A 12,714-nucleotide genomic window follows, 5' to 3' on the forward strand; every position below is an offset into this window, starting at 1 on the left:
TAGACTAGAGATGAGCAAATGGTACCGTGTATTTCCTTACCAATTCAGGACTCACTTTTTTTGCTTTTTTCGGAAGATATTGGTATTTTTAGTTGACTATACCTTCAAATACCGTACCACACCAAACACTTTCGATACCAATATCCATTTTTTGACAATTTTCGGGATCAATATCGGTACAGTACCGAACTTATCCCTAGCATAGACATTACGGTAGTCGCGTAAGCACGCAAACATCAGTGTCATCTTATAAGCAAAATACATCTACAAAAGAATATACTATTTTTGATACATTGAACATTAAGTATTCATTATTATTTTGATATTTTCCTATGAGGTAAATTAGTTTTACCATCACTACTAATCAATACATATCATATTCAATAAATATTATCCTCTCTCACATACCCTAAAACATAATCTCTCCCTCTACATAAGCTGCACTCTTTGCCTTTCATTTCCATCACTCTCTCTCTCTAACTCTAGAGTGAGACACAAACCAAATAGTGTGTCTCATCTGTTTGTTCGTCATTCTCCTATAAAATTTAATCTTTACAACAAAATGAAGAAATCCCAGTTTTGATTTGCATACATTCTTTCATTTTTATATATTTTTTCTTTTTTTTTTGGGTTTTTTTGTTGTTTTTCTAGGGTTTCTTGTAATGGCACCTTCTTTTGATTTTGGGCTGTTAAGTTTATTGTGTGAGGAAGAGAATGACAGTATTTCTTTTGATGTTTATGGTGATGTTGATGATAATGTTAGTCAGACTGATAATCAAAATCCAAACTTGAAAGTGAAAGATGAAACAGAGTATTATGTTCTTGATCTGCCTTGGCAAAATGAGGCTAGGTTGACTTTGTTGACTTCAAAAGAAAATGGACAAAATGAGGGTCTTGATGCTTATTTGATTAGACTGAAAAATCAAAACTTGTTTTTGGCTGCAAGACAAGCTGCTGTTGATTGGATTTCAAAGGTTTTTTTTATTTTTATTTTTTTAAATTTTGCAACTTTAATTATTATTATTATTATTATTATTATTATTATTTATGATTTGTGGGTTGAATCTGTTATAGCTCAAAAGAAAAATAAATGACATTCTTTTATGAATTAATTTTTGAGTTCTTGAATTTTGATGTTGTAATGTTTTCTTTTTGTATTAATTTTGACTTTTTTTTTATATATTCAGGTTCATGGTCAATTCAATTTTGGACCTTTATGTGGATATCTATCTGTAAATTATTTGGACCGATTTCTTGCAGTCTATGGATCACCTGTGAGTTTAATCATGATTAAATGCATACTTTTTTTTTTTCATCTATTTTAAATCATTAATAACTAAATTTAATGTTCATTAATTCTTGTTCAACAATTAATGATAGGAATTCGTGTTCAACAATTAATTCTTGTTCAACAATTAACTAAATTTAATATTCAGGTTTTTTTCATACTTTTTTTTTTCATCTTTTTCATCTATTTTAAATCATTGATTTGATAGACCTAAACCTCTCCGAGGACATGGTTGAGGATATGAATTCGTGGAGAAGTAGAATTAAAGTTAAGGATTTTTAGAGAGAATTGAATACCTTAGGGCTTAGACTTAACTTATTTAGGTCACATACCATAATGGTATTTCCCTTACATATTTTATTATTATTATTATTATTATTATTATTATTAGCTTTTATATTGCGGTTAAACTGTGACCTTATTATTAATATTATTATAATTAGTAGTAGTTTTTTATATAACTGTTAAACTTTGATTTCCTTTTTTTTGCTTCATACACATGTTCTTAGAGCCGAGGGTCTCTCTGGAAGCCACCTCTTTATTCCTTTGGATAAAGGTACGGTGTGCCTACATCCCACCCTCCCCAGACCCTACCTATAGCTCTGCTGTCGGTGGGATTTTACTGGGTATGATTGATTGATTGATTGATAATTCTTGTTCAACAACCAGGACACACCTTGGATGCTGCAGTTGTTGAGTGTAACATGTTTATCACTTGCTGCCAAAGTGGATGAGACTGAAACTCCAACACTTTTGGATTTGCAGGTCTGTAATGATTAATGAAATCAAGATTTGTGATTGAACAGTATTTTGACTTTTTTACAAAAGTCAAACTGAAAGATCTGATTTATTTTTGCAGGGTAGCGAATCAAGGTATCTGTTTGAAGCTAAAACTATTCTCAAAATGGAATTGATTGTTTTGGCCACATTGAGATGGAGAATGCAGTCAGTGACTCCATTTTCATATATTGATTCATTTATTTCAAAGCTTAATGATGGTGGTCAAAGTCAAACCATTTCAAGATCTTTGATCTTGAAATCTTCCCAATTGATTTTGTGTTTGATTCAAGGTAAAGATTGAAACTTTTGTATAAAAATCATTAATTTATGTCAAGATTGTGTTTCTTGATGAAAAGTGTGATTCATTTGTGATTTGACACAATGCAGGTATTGACTTTTTGGAGTTTCGACCATCTGAGATAGCAGCAGCAGTGGCCATTTATGTAGTTAACATTGAAGTTGAAAAGATTGAATTTTCAGCAGTTTTTGAGAATTTAAAGAAGGTAGTACATGGTGCATGTTTTGTTGTACATTTGAATTCATTTTTGGTATAAAATGATCAATCTTGATGATATATGATTTGGGCTTTTGCAGGAGAGGGTTCTTAAGTGTGTTGAGTTTGTGATCAAGGGTTGTACCATGGGCTTTAGGAGTGGTACAATAATAACATTGCCTGAAAGTCCAATTGGTGTGGTGGAGGCTGCAATCTTGACCCATAAAAATGATGATTCACCTACTTGTGCTAAAAGGATGAGGTTTAGCAAAGATTAGCTTCTGAAAAAAAAATGGATGTTATTTTTCAATTTTTGGTAGTATGGTTTGGTTGGTATGGATGTGAAGTGTCAAAACTACCCCCTAAGAATAAAAAAAAGGAAAAGATAAAGAAATTAGGAATAATACTATAATGGGTAGTAAGCTGTTTTTTTAATAGAATTTATTAAAGGAGAGTAGACGAGGAAAATATATAAATGGAAACATATACATCCAAATTTTGTTTTTATTGGTGGATACAGTTTGTCTTGATACATTTTTGTTCATGTTTAATTAATTACATTTATTAAATTCCTTTAATTTTTTATCTAACGTCTAAAATTATTAAAATTTTAATGATTAAAAAATAATACTATTAAAATTTAATGATTATAATAAATGAAAAGTTATGTTGATTTGAACAGATAATGTTAAAGCATTCACTATTATATAATGATTTCACTTTCATTATATTATTTCAATTGGAATGACATATGGTTGAAATTTGAGCTACCCTATCTTATCATACATGCATCTTATCAGTCGTATGTACTATGTTATAACTTTATAGGTGTGGACGTGTGGTATGGTATCAATAGGACAATAGTCCAACCTTGTTGAGAGCCCAAAATACATTAAAATAAGTCAGGCCCACCACATAGTGAGCTCCATTTGGCTGAGCCCAAGCCCAGAAGATAAAACCTGTTCAATGTTCGTGATGGTTTAAACCTTTTGTGTTTTCAGTTTTCAGGTCATTAAAATCAGATCTAACAATATAAATGTAAATAAGTTAAAACCAAAATAACAACACTCAATGAATACAATCAAATAACTACAAATACATATCTAAACGACCAATACAAGAACCTTAAAAGCACTAAGGAATCTGTAAATGCCCACTTGACGGGTACAAGCCTACAACCTTGGCTTTTATTTAACATCGCACGATTCTTTCCCGATCCCACCTTTAATTAATATTAACTTGTCACCGAAAAGTCAACATCTTAAATTTGACTACAATATTCAAACATTGAGCTGGTACTTTTAACAAAGTGGTAACAGTTTGACCACAAAATCAAACTTTACCCTCTTGGTTTTTAGACCGTTAAATATATGTCATTTCAAATCATGAAAGCTTTCGAGAGCTTGGAGGCCGGGTATCTAAGGCTCTAAGCAACGGGGTGGACAATTTTCTTTTTTGAATCGGCAGGATAGACAACTTGATTCATCATTCTCTTCCTAGTGTTTTTTTTTTCTAACAGAGGTTTGAGTGTGTGATCATTTTATGTGATAATACTTGAGGTGAAGGTAAAAGTTTGGGTTAACTGTGTTGAAGGCCAAATTTAGAGGGTCAAAATGCATCATTTAGTGAAAATTTATGCAAAACGGCTAATGAACTTACTAAACAATTAACAAATTCCTTTAGTTTGTTCAAATTTGCCCTAAGAGGTGTTCGATGTTGGCCCAGGCGGATCAAACAATTATATCAAACTAACTTATCAAACAAACGAACACGATATATTGGGGTGACAACCCGTGACTCTTTTCATATAATCAAACGAACTTAACAAACGAACATATAAAACGTATATGGAGATGAGACTCCTTGACTCTCTCTTGACTCTCTCTCAACTCTCTCCCAACTCTCACCAATAAAACTAATAATCTAGACCATATTTATATACCTACTTAACTTGCTCTCCAAGACAATAACTAAACTTCTTCTCCAAACCAAGACATTTCCTAAACCTACTACAATTCAAATAACTAAATTATAACTTAACAAAATAAACATTTAACTTTACTAATAATTCAAGATTAATTCTTCATTTGAACCTTTAATGCTAGCTAGCAAGATATTGTGATTTCTTTAAATTTTGTTTTTCACAATAAAAACAAATATTACCTGACTTCAAGTAGTGATTACATTGAAATCGAAGGAAAGCGGGTAACAAGTTACGCCGCTACCACCTTTAAATGTTGACTTTTCAATAAAGTATTTACCAATTGTGGGATTATCAAACCCCTAAACGGTGGTCACAAATTCAGAATCTTTTTATCGGCATCACTGTGTCTGTATGCTCAATTTATAAATCTCTCATGAACTGGATTGAGTTGAGTCACCTAAATTGAATGAATAATAATATAGCAGAAAATATGATGTTATTGGAAATGAATACAAACCACATGCTGTAATTGTCATCTGCATATTTTTATGTTTTGGAAACAACTTATTACATCTTTGTTGGAAACATTGTTATATACTTGTTTTTCTACGTATATACAACAATCATTAATAAAATCATCACTTACACGAATCCAACTTCACATTTTCAATGATTAACGGACACTAAAGAGGCTTTGTGTTTCAACGAACAATTTTAAAAGATTAGATATACATCATATCAACAAATCACAAAACTTTGACCATTTGTTACATTTAAGAAACAAAAATTCAACAAAATACTTAACCTGAAACATATTCGTAACCCAATCGTTACATGCCATGAAGAGCTATTCACAACCATCAGAGCGACATGATACTTTAAATCTAGACTTTGAAGATTTAACAATCTAAGCTTGCATGCGAAACATTCATCAACATGCATGCATTCTACTCCGTTCGATCTGGTTTTAGTTAATCTTTATCTTTGAAGTATCTCCTCTGACATTTGGATATATTTTACCACTTTAGGTGATGTATTTATATCTCCCATGCACGTTTAAGTTTCACTTAATAATTTTCATGTGTTTTTCAATTTTGTTTTGTCATTATGTTTGTCTAAGTCTAAAGTCCATGATTAGAGATCATGTGTTAGTGGGTCACTTTGTCTTTCAATTTTATTATTTATAAGTTATAACCGGCTTGTTATTTCCATTGCTAATCCAAGGGTAGCAACTTGGGTAGTGTTCTTTGGAACCTTTTCTTGATTTAGGAGTTGAGTTATGTATCCTAAACTCAAGTTAGGAAGTTCCACGGTTCAAATCGGGTGGTGACTTACTGACTTATGCAAGTGGCGGAGCCACACTATCACCAGTCCTTTTTCAGTTTTATGTATAACGTGATGCCGTTTCGACGGCTTTACTCAAATGGCTCAAGAACACATTGATTTCATTCAAACGATTTAAACCGAATGATTCGGTGAACAAGCTTAAAAGCTTACAAATACTTTAATTAAAAACAATCAACTGACTAAACAAAAGACCTAACAACCATATTTATAAATAAAAATAAACAGTTGGACCGGGCCAACTTAATGGACCGGATGCTCTTGCATCATACTCCCGCATCATACTCCCGCTCTTGAAAAAAACTCGCCCTCGAGTTTTGTTTTCGGGCAAAGCCACCTGGATCAAATGGAAAATCAACCCGATCCTGATTTATTATTATGGCCCATCTAAACAACTTAACTTCACAAATCGTCTCGCCCAGCTCTAGACGTATACCACCGGGGTCGAATGGAACATTGGACTGACTCAAGTTCACTGTAGACGTAACTTGCTTAAACATCTCAACCCTATGCACTTTGTTTTTTTGCCCTTGAAATTTATTTATCCCTTGGGTGGACTTGGGTATCCTTGATGTAAAAACCTCATGCAAAGTTGGCATGCTTATCCCATTAGCAAGACATTTTTCAGTAGAGACCGTGATATTTGGAGCAAAGTTAATATAGCTACTATTTTTAACTTCCAATAACAATGCTTTATGAATATTATTATTGGAAATATTATCATATTTATTGAAAATATCACCCACGAAAACGACAACAATAATATTTTCCTTACCTTGATTTTTCAAATAAATTAAATCTTCATTATTTTTGGTATCATCCGTAGACTTTGCATAAATTTCAAACGAAGATTCATCATTGCCGGTAGCCATCTTAGCGACACCATTAACCACCATATCAACCTTTATGAACTCATCAAATTTAACAGAGGATGTTTTTGCATACTTTATAGGCTCATGCTCTTGGCTAGTATTCCCGCTAAGAAGTGTTTGCACCAACAAACATTCTTCTTCGTTGGGGCCGATAGTGTCTTCATCGTATCGAGGTTCTTCGTCCGGTAAGAACTCCTGATTAGGTTCGTCTTCATAGATCGGTTCACAACACCGAGAGTCGGGATGGTCTAAAGGATGCTCATCTTCCTCGTTTACATCGTTCCAAACGATGGTTCCCGATTCGGTTTCCTTTACGCGCCTCTCCCGTTGTAACTCAAGATCTCGAACCCGTTGACTGAGTCTTTTGATCTCTTGTTTTATTTCAAGATCGTGGACTCATCGTTTGATCTCGTAATCCCATGGGTCGGGATAGACTCCATCGCTGCCTCGGGCGGCGAATCTGCGAGGGCGTCGATCTTCTCAATGAGCATGTGAATCGAACATACTTCTCTCGTTGCCTCTGGCGGCGAATCTACGATCGAGCAAGTATCTCTCTTCACGCAGAGCCATTTGAACAACCAAAGCTCTGATACCAAATGATGTCGTTTCGACGGCTTTACTCAAATGGCTCAAGAAAACATTGATTTCATTCAAACGATTCAAACCGAATGATTCGGTGAACAAGCTTAAAAGCTTACAAATACTTTAATTAAAAACAATCAACTGACTAAACAAAAGACCTAACAACCATATTTATAAATAAAAATAAACAGTTGGGCCGGGCCAACTTAATGGACCGGATGCTCCTACATCATAACCTATAGTGTTAAATTAACGAGCGAACCCATTATTTTTCGACGAACGAACCCATTATCGTTTTAAATAAGTATATTCGAACTCATTGATTATAAAAAGTTTAGTTAATAAACAAATAAAAACATTGGCCATCGACTCAACAACAATCAACGTTTTTCTTCGTAGTTCGTCTCAAGGTTTCAACCATCGCCAACAACCAATACCTGTTTGTCTATCGTTTGAGAAGTGTTTTTCTTTAATGAAGCATGTGAATTCGGATTTGCATAATCTTGTGGGCGACGATTATATAAATGATGCTTGTATTTGTTGTATAATGAGTTCTTTTACAAAGTCGCGATTGAAAATATTTTTCAAAACATGAAAACACATAAGGAAAAATTATAATATGTAATATCTTTATATTTAATGACTTTGTATTTTATTGAATGTTAACGGTATATTTTTGTAATGATAGTGATATTGCATTTTATTTATCTAACCGAATAATCAACCCAACCCTACCTGACCCATTTGGGCGAGAAAACTTAGACACCGGAAAAAAAATCAAGCATCGAAAATTCCGAACCCGTAGAGAAAAGTTTTGTAGTAGAATTGTTGGACACTGGCTCAGATTCGAACAAAATTTAAACTTGAGACTTTCGTCGATCTAAAAGTGGCTTCAAATCATGGACGTAGCTTTACTTGGGCCAGGGGTGGCCCCGGCCCCTCCGTTTTTTCGTTCGGTAGTGTATAGTTATCCTTTATCGGCCGAAATTTTGTATACGTATTGTAAATTTACCCGTTTTCGACCTAAATTTTGAGCTCGGCCCCCTCGGTTTTTTGCTCGGTAGTGTAGATTCATCCACTTTTTGCCTGAAAATTTTTATACATAGTGTAAATTTATCCATTTTCGATCGAAATTTTGAGCCCGACTTCCTTTTTTCCACTCGGCAGTGTAACTATATCCTTTTTCAGCCGAAAATTTTAATATATGATATAAATTTACCCGTTTTTTACCTAAATTTTGAGCCCGCCCTCCTCTAGTCTAGGAATTTTTTTTATACATATTGAGTCCAGCCCCCTCGACATGCATGTCCAATCTTCACCACTGCTTCAAATCATATCGATCAATATTAATGGTTTAAAGTCACGTAACTCTTGATAATTATTAGCATAATGTTCATCATTATTGCATTAAAAGAAATAGTTAAATGAGGAACAATCATCACTATTTGCGTTGGTGTTAAAATGGGACTATGGGAGATATTAGAAAAGTGTATGTGTTATTCCTATTCGCGTGACTTGAAAAGGAAAGGAAAAGTGAAAAAAGAAAGAGTAAAAGTAAACTAAGAAACTAGAAAAAAAAAATAAATAAGTGTTATTCCTGTAAAAAAAAAAGTGAAAAGAAAGTTAATCGAACGAAGTATCATAAACATGTGTTTTGAATCATATCAAATCTCATATTTTAATTCAGAATGTCACAATCAAAACTTATATTAATTCATTCAATAGGTAAACCTTATCCGACATCTTGATACCGTTAAACAAGTAACTAATAGATTTTTTAGCATTGTGTTTTTGTCATTATCTGTTAACTCAAAGGGTATATAAATTATTAAAGAAAAAAACTAGTACATGTAATAATACAAATTCTCTTGCTTATAAAGTTTGCATTTTAAACAATTTTTTTTGTCTTTTATAGATAAACATGTGTAAAACTTAATACATTACAAAAATTGAATACAAAAGTTAACGAGCCAACTTAGGCTCAACTATTTAGCTCGTTAAAATAAATGAGCCCAAGATGTTTTAGCAATCAGTTTTGAATTTTGTGCGCCAAATGATTCATCACTCCTATTTTTAAGAAATTAATATGATAATTAATAAGAACGATGAGTTTTAAGTAATATAAAACAAGTAAAAGTTCAAAAAACAAAAATATAAAATAAAGTAATCCGCTTTTAACGCTAAAAACATCAATCAAATGTTCAATTGAGTCTACATCGTAACAATTTATTTCTAAACAAGAATTGTGATGAAATCCTCGAGTCTCGTCCTACTTCGACGTACTAGTTGATTCGTGAACTCTTGGACATATAACAAACCAATTATGAAACTAAATTTAATCGCAAGTTTAGTGGAATTGTATTTTCGGGATTTTTAGACGAGAATCACTTGGTTTTGCTTCTGTTGAACACACATAGATTTCAATTCAATAGCAAATCTATAATATATGTAAACGAAAACATAAAAATCATACGTGTCGCAATGTTGTCGCTCCCTCCTTTTTTGAAGTCACCAGATTTGCTTGATTTTTAAATAAAGGTTTCTCATGCATTTGACCCGAATTCACGGGTATGGATCTTATCAAACCCAGATATTTTTTAAACGGGTTATGACATCTCATTAAATTAAAAACTAATCTCACCAAATATTTGATACAAAAACGCTATAAAGTAGGAATATACCAAAAATTAATATATAATTTATTTAAAAAAAGATATATATTATTTATTATTAAAAAACCAATTTTATAATAAAAAAAATAAATTGGTCTTCAATTTTATAACTATTGCAACTAACGGTGACAATTCTCTAGGATATTAAATGGCATGCTTTTTGTTATTATTTTTAATTTTTTTGTGTATAGTTAGTGTGTCGGTTTTCTTTAAGTTTGGTTGGTGTTTGCTTTTTAAGTACGGATTTTAGTAACTTTTTAAGAACTCTAAGGAAGCTTTCATGTTAAAACAATGGAGGATTTTTTTAATTGCTCTTTTATCTCTCATATTATCCCACTTTTCCTGCCCATGATTAAATTATATGTGCTCTAATGTTGACATTTTTATGCAGAAGTTTAATTACAAACTTCAAGACACTATGCATGATGACTTTGGTTGGCATGTGTGTTGGAAGAAGTAACATCCGATCGGTTGAACTAAGATGATTATTGTAAGCTTTTGTGAGTTAGAAAAATCAACATTTGTACAAATGTGTTATGTGTAACCAGGTTCATTATTTTTTGTATATTGACTGATGAAACAAGTACCACTAGTAGTTGCTAATACTTTTTGTATGTTCAGAATAGTAGTATAATCAACTACCCGTAAGGTTACTCTGTAAGTGCTCTAATACAACCGAGCACTGCAACGCATGGGTGCAAAACCTCGTATATGTTAAAAAAACATTAATAAGATAACTAATTCTGGTTATTGTTTTTGTTTGTATATGTTTATTTTTCATGTTGGACTAATTGTATAGGCCGCTGAGGATACAGTCTGCTAAGGAGTTGAGGAGTTGGGCTCCGCTAACTTTCTGGGCTTTCGAGTGCAATTGAATTCTCATGTGGTCAAGTTTAATAAGTCAAGAAGGGTTAAGAGGAAATTGTCTCTCTTGATCAATTTTTTTTCACTCTCTCTAGTTCGTTCATCTTCTAAAGTTTCATAAATTTTTTATGTCTCTATGCCTATAGCAGTTGTTGCTTCTTAGATGTTCATCAATGTGATGTATATTCTTTGTTGATTCACATTTTTCTTGGCTTTGTGTGTTTCGACTCTAGTTTCATGACAGTTTCTTTCTCTTATTTACTCATGGATAACGAAACCATCTTAAAATGGCATGACAAATTGATGACTTTTATAGTTTTAGCCTTTAGGGCATTCGAAGCAACTAGCAAGTAATACCATTTTGCGTACTCTTATAATACCATTTTAAAACAAAGACCTGAGAAGTGACAACGCAAGGTACTACACCATTCATTTTTAACCAAAAATAAGTTCATGAATTAAGATTAAATTAAAAACTATTTTATACGCCATTAAAATATATGTGCTTTCTTTTATATAAATTAGATAAAACATAGTTAATGATGAAATATTTCCTTAAATGAGAAAATAATTGAAAATTTATTTTATTGATTGTGTATTATTTGTTTTACTCCAAGATCATATGGAATAAATATTTTGGAAGTGGTGTCCTGTTAGTAATCCCACACTTGTGGCCACAATCAATATTTTGTTTTACTCCAGTATGATTTTTCACAATCAATATAATTTATTTTATTGAACGTAGGAGGTTCTTACAAAATAAGTAAAATTTAAAGAAAAATGTGTTTTTTTTAGTTAAATTATATCATCTTATTTGAATGAAAAAATCACCTAATATTACTTGTATTTGGATGTTTTTATTGCATATGCATGGCACGTAGTTTTGCAATTTCCATGAGCACATGTTTATGAATGTTTAAAGAAAGTGATGGTGATGTATATTTTGGAAGTGGGAATAATCCATGTAATGTCACTTTTGAAATTATATCTCATAATCATCACTTTGAAAGTGTTGTCTTCGATATTTTGTTCGAATTGATTGGTTTAAATGGACTTATGGACTACGAGTTAAGATTGTATATACGTTTATGTATACTTTACAAATTCAATGAAAAACGTGAATAGACATAAAGCAAAATTATTAGCATCTTGGTATAATTATAATCTTGATCTCCTTTTAAGTTGCTTAAGAGGAGATCAAATTATATTATCTTATTACATAAAATTATTACATAAAATGTATCGTATGTTAGCATATGTAAACCAAACAAAAAAAATCATAAAATTAATGTATCGTTGAAGATCATGCATGTATGTAGAGATGAGATTGGTACACAAAATACAAACATTGAAAATAAGGGAAAACACAAATTGAATATTGTATCAATTATGGCGGCAATCTATCAGCTTAGAACTGTCGGCGATAAAAATGCCAAAAATTGCCAACAACAAAAATAGCAAAACCGAAAAGACGGTAGATATGAATCGATTATTCGGTTATGACAATGCACGAGAAGTAATATTATACAATAGTAATATTTGTGTATATATCAACTTGGAAATACGTAAGATATGATACAGCATAGTCACGATTATATCTATAAATTACCCTACATAGATTTGCATACGGATGACTACACTTTTATCATGATAAAAGTAAAATTGATATGAATTTATTATAAACTATGTTACAAACTCATTTAATACACAAGTTGATATAAATTAAATATTAAATAGTTAGTAATGAAGATTTATAAACTATGAATTATGAAATGATATTTTGATATAGAAATTGATTGAAATTAGATCATGTCAACAAAGCTGGCCTGAGTGAGGTGGTGGGACGCGACTTGGTCGCGCAGTGTTAGCTTAACTGTGAAAGTCATCGTCCAAAA

The 12,714-nt window shown here is 32.0% G+C and overlaps 1 protein-coding gene across 1 annotated transcript; it reads left to right on the plus strand.

Moving 5' to 3' along the window:
• The first annotated feature begins 250 nt into the window (after window positions 1-250).
• Window positions 251-2,972, plus strand: LOC143541375 (cyclin-D3-1-like). Its single transcript, XM_077034213.1, has 6 exons — window positions 251-974; window positions 1,188-1,274; window positions 1,958-2,053; window positions 2,148-2,358; window positions 2,456-2,571; window positions 2,663-2,972. The coding sequence occupies exons 1-6, from the start codon at window positions 663-665 to the stop codon at window positions 2,837-2,839; spliced, it is 999 nt and encodes a 332-aa protein (XP_076890328.1). The 5' UTR covers window positions 251-662; the 3' UTR covers window positions 2,840-2,972.
• The last annotated feature ends 9,742 nt before the right edge of the window (window positions 2,973-12,714 follow it).

Source organism: Bidens hawaiensis, unplaced genomic scaffold (genome assembly GCF_021521415.1).
Source record: "Bidens hawaiensis isolate Kalapana, Puna unplaced genomic scaffold, B.hawaiensis_p1.1 tig00012557_1, whole genome shotgun sequence".
NCBI classification, from domain to species: Eukaryota; Viridiplantae; Streptophyta; class Magnoliopsida; order Asterales; family Asteraceae; genus Bidens; species Bidens hawaiensis.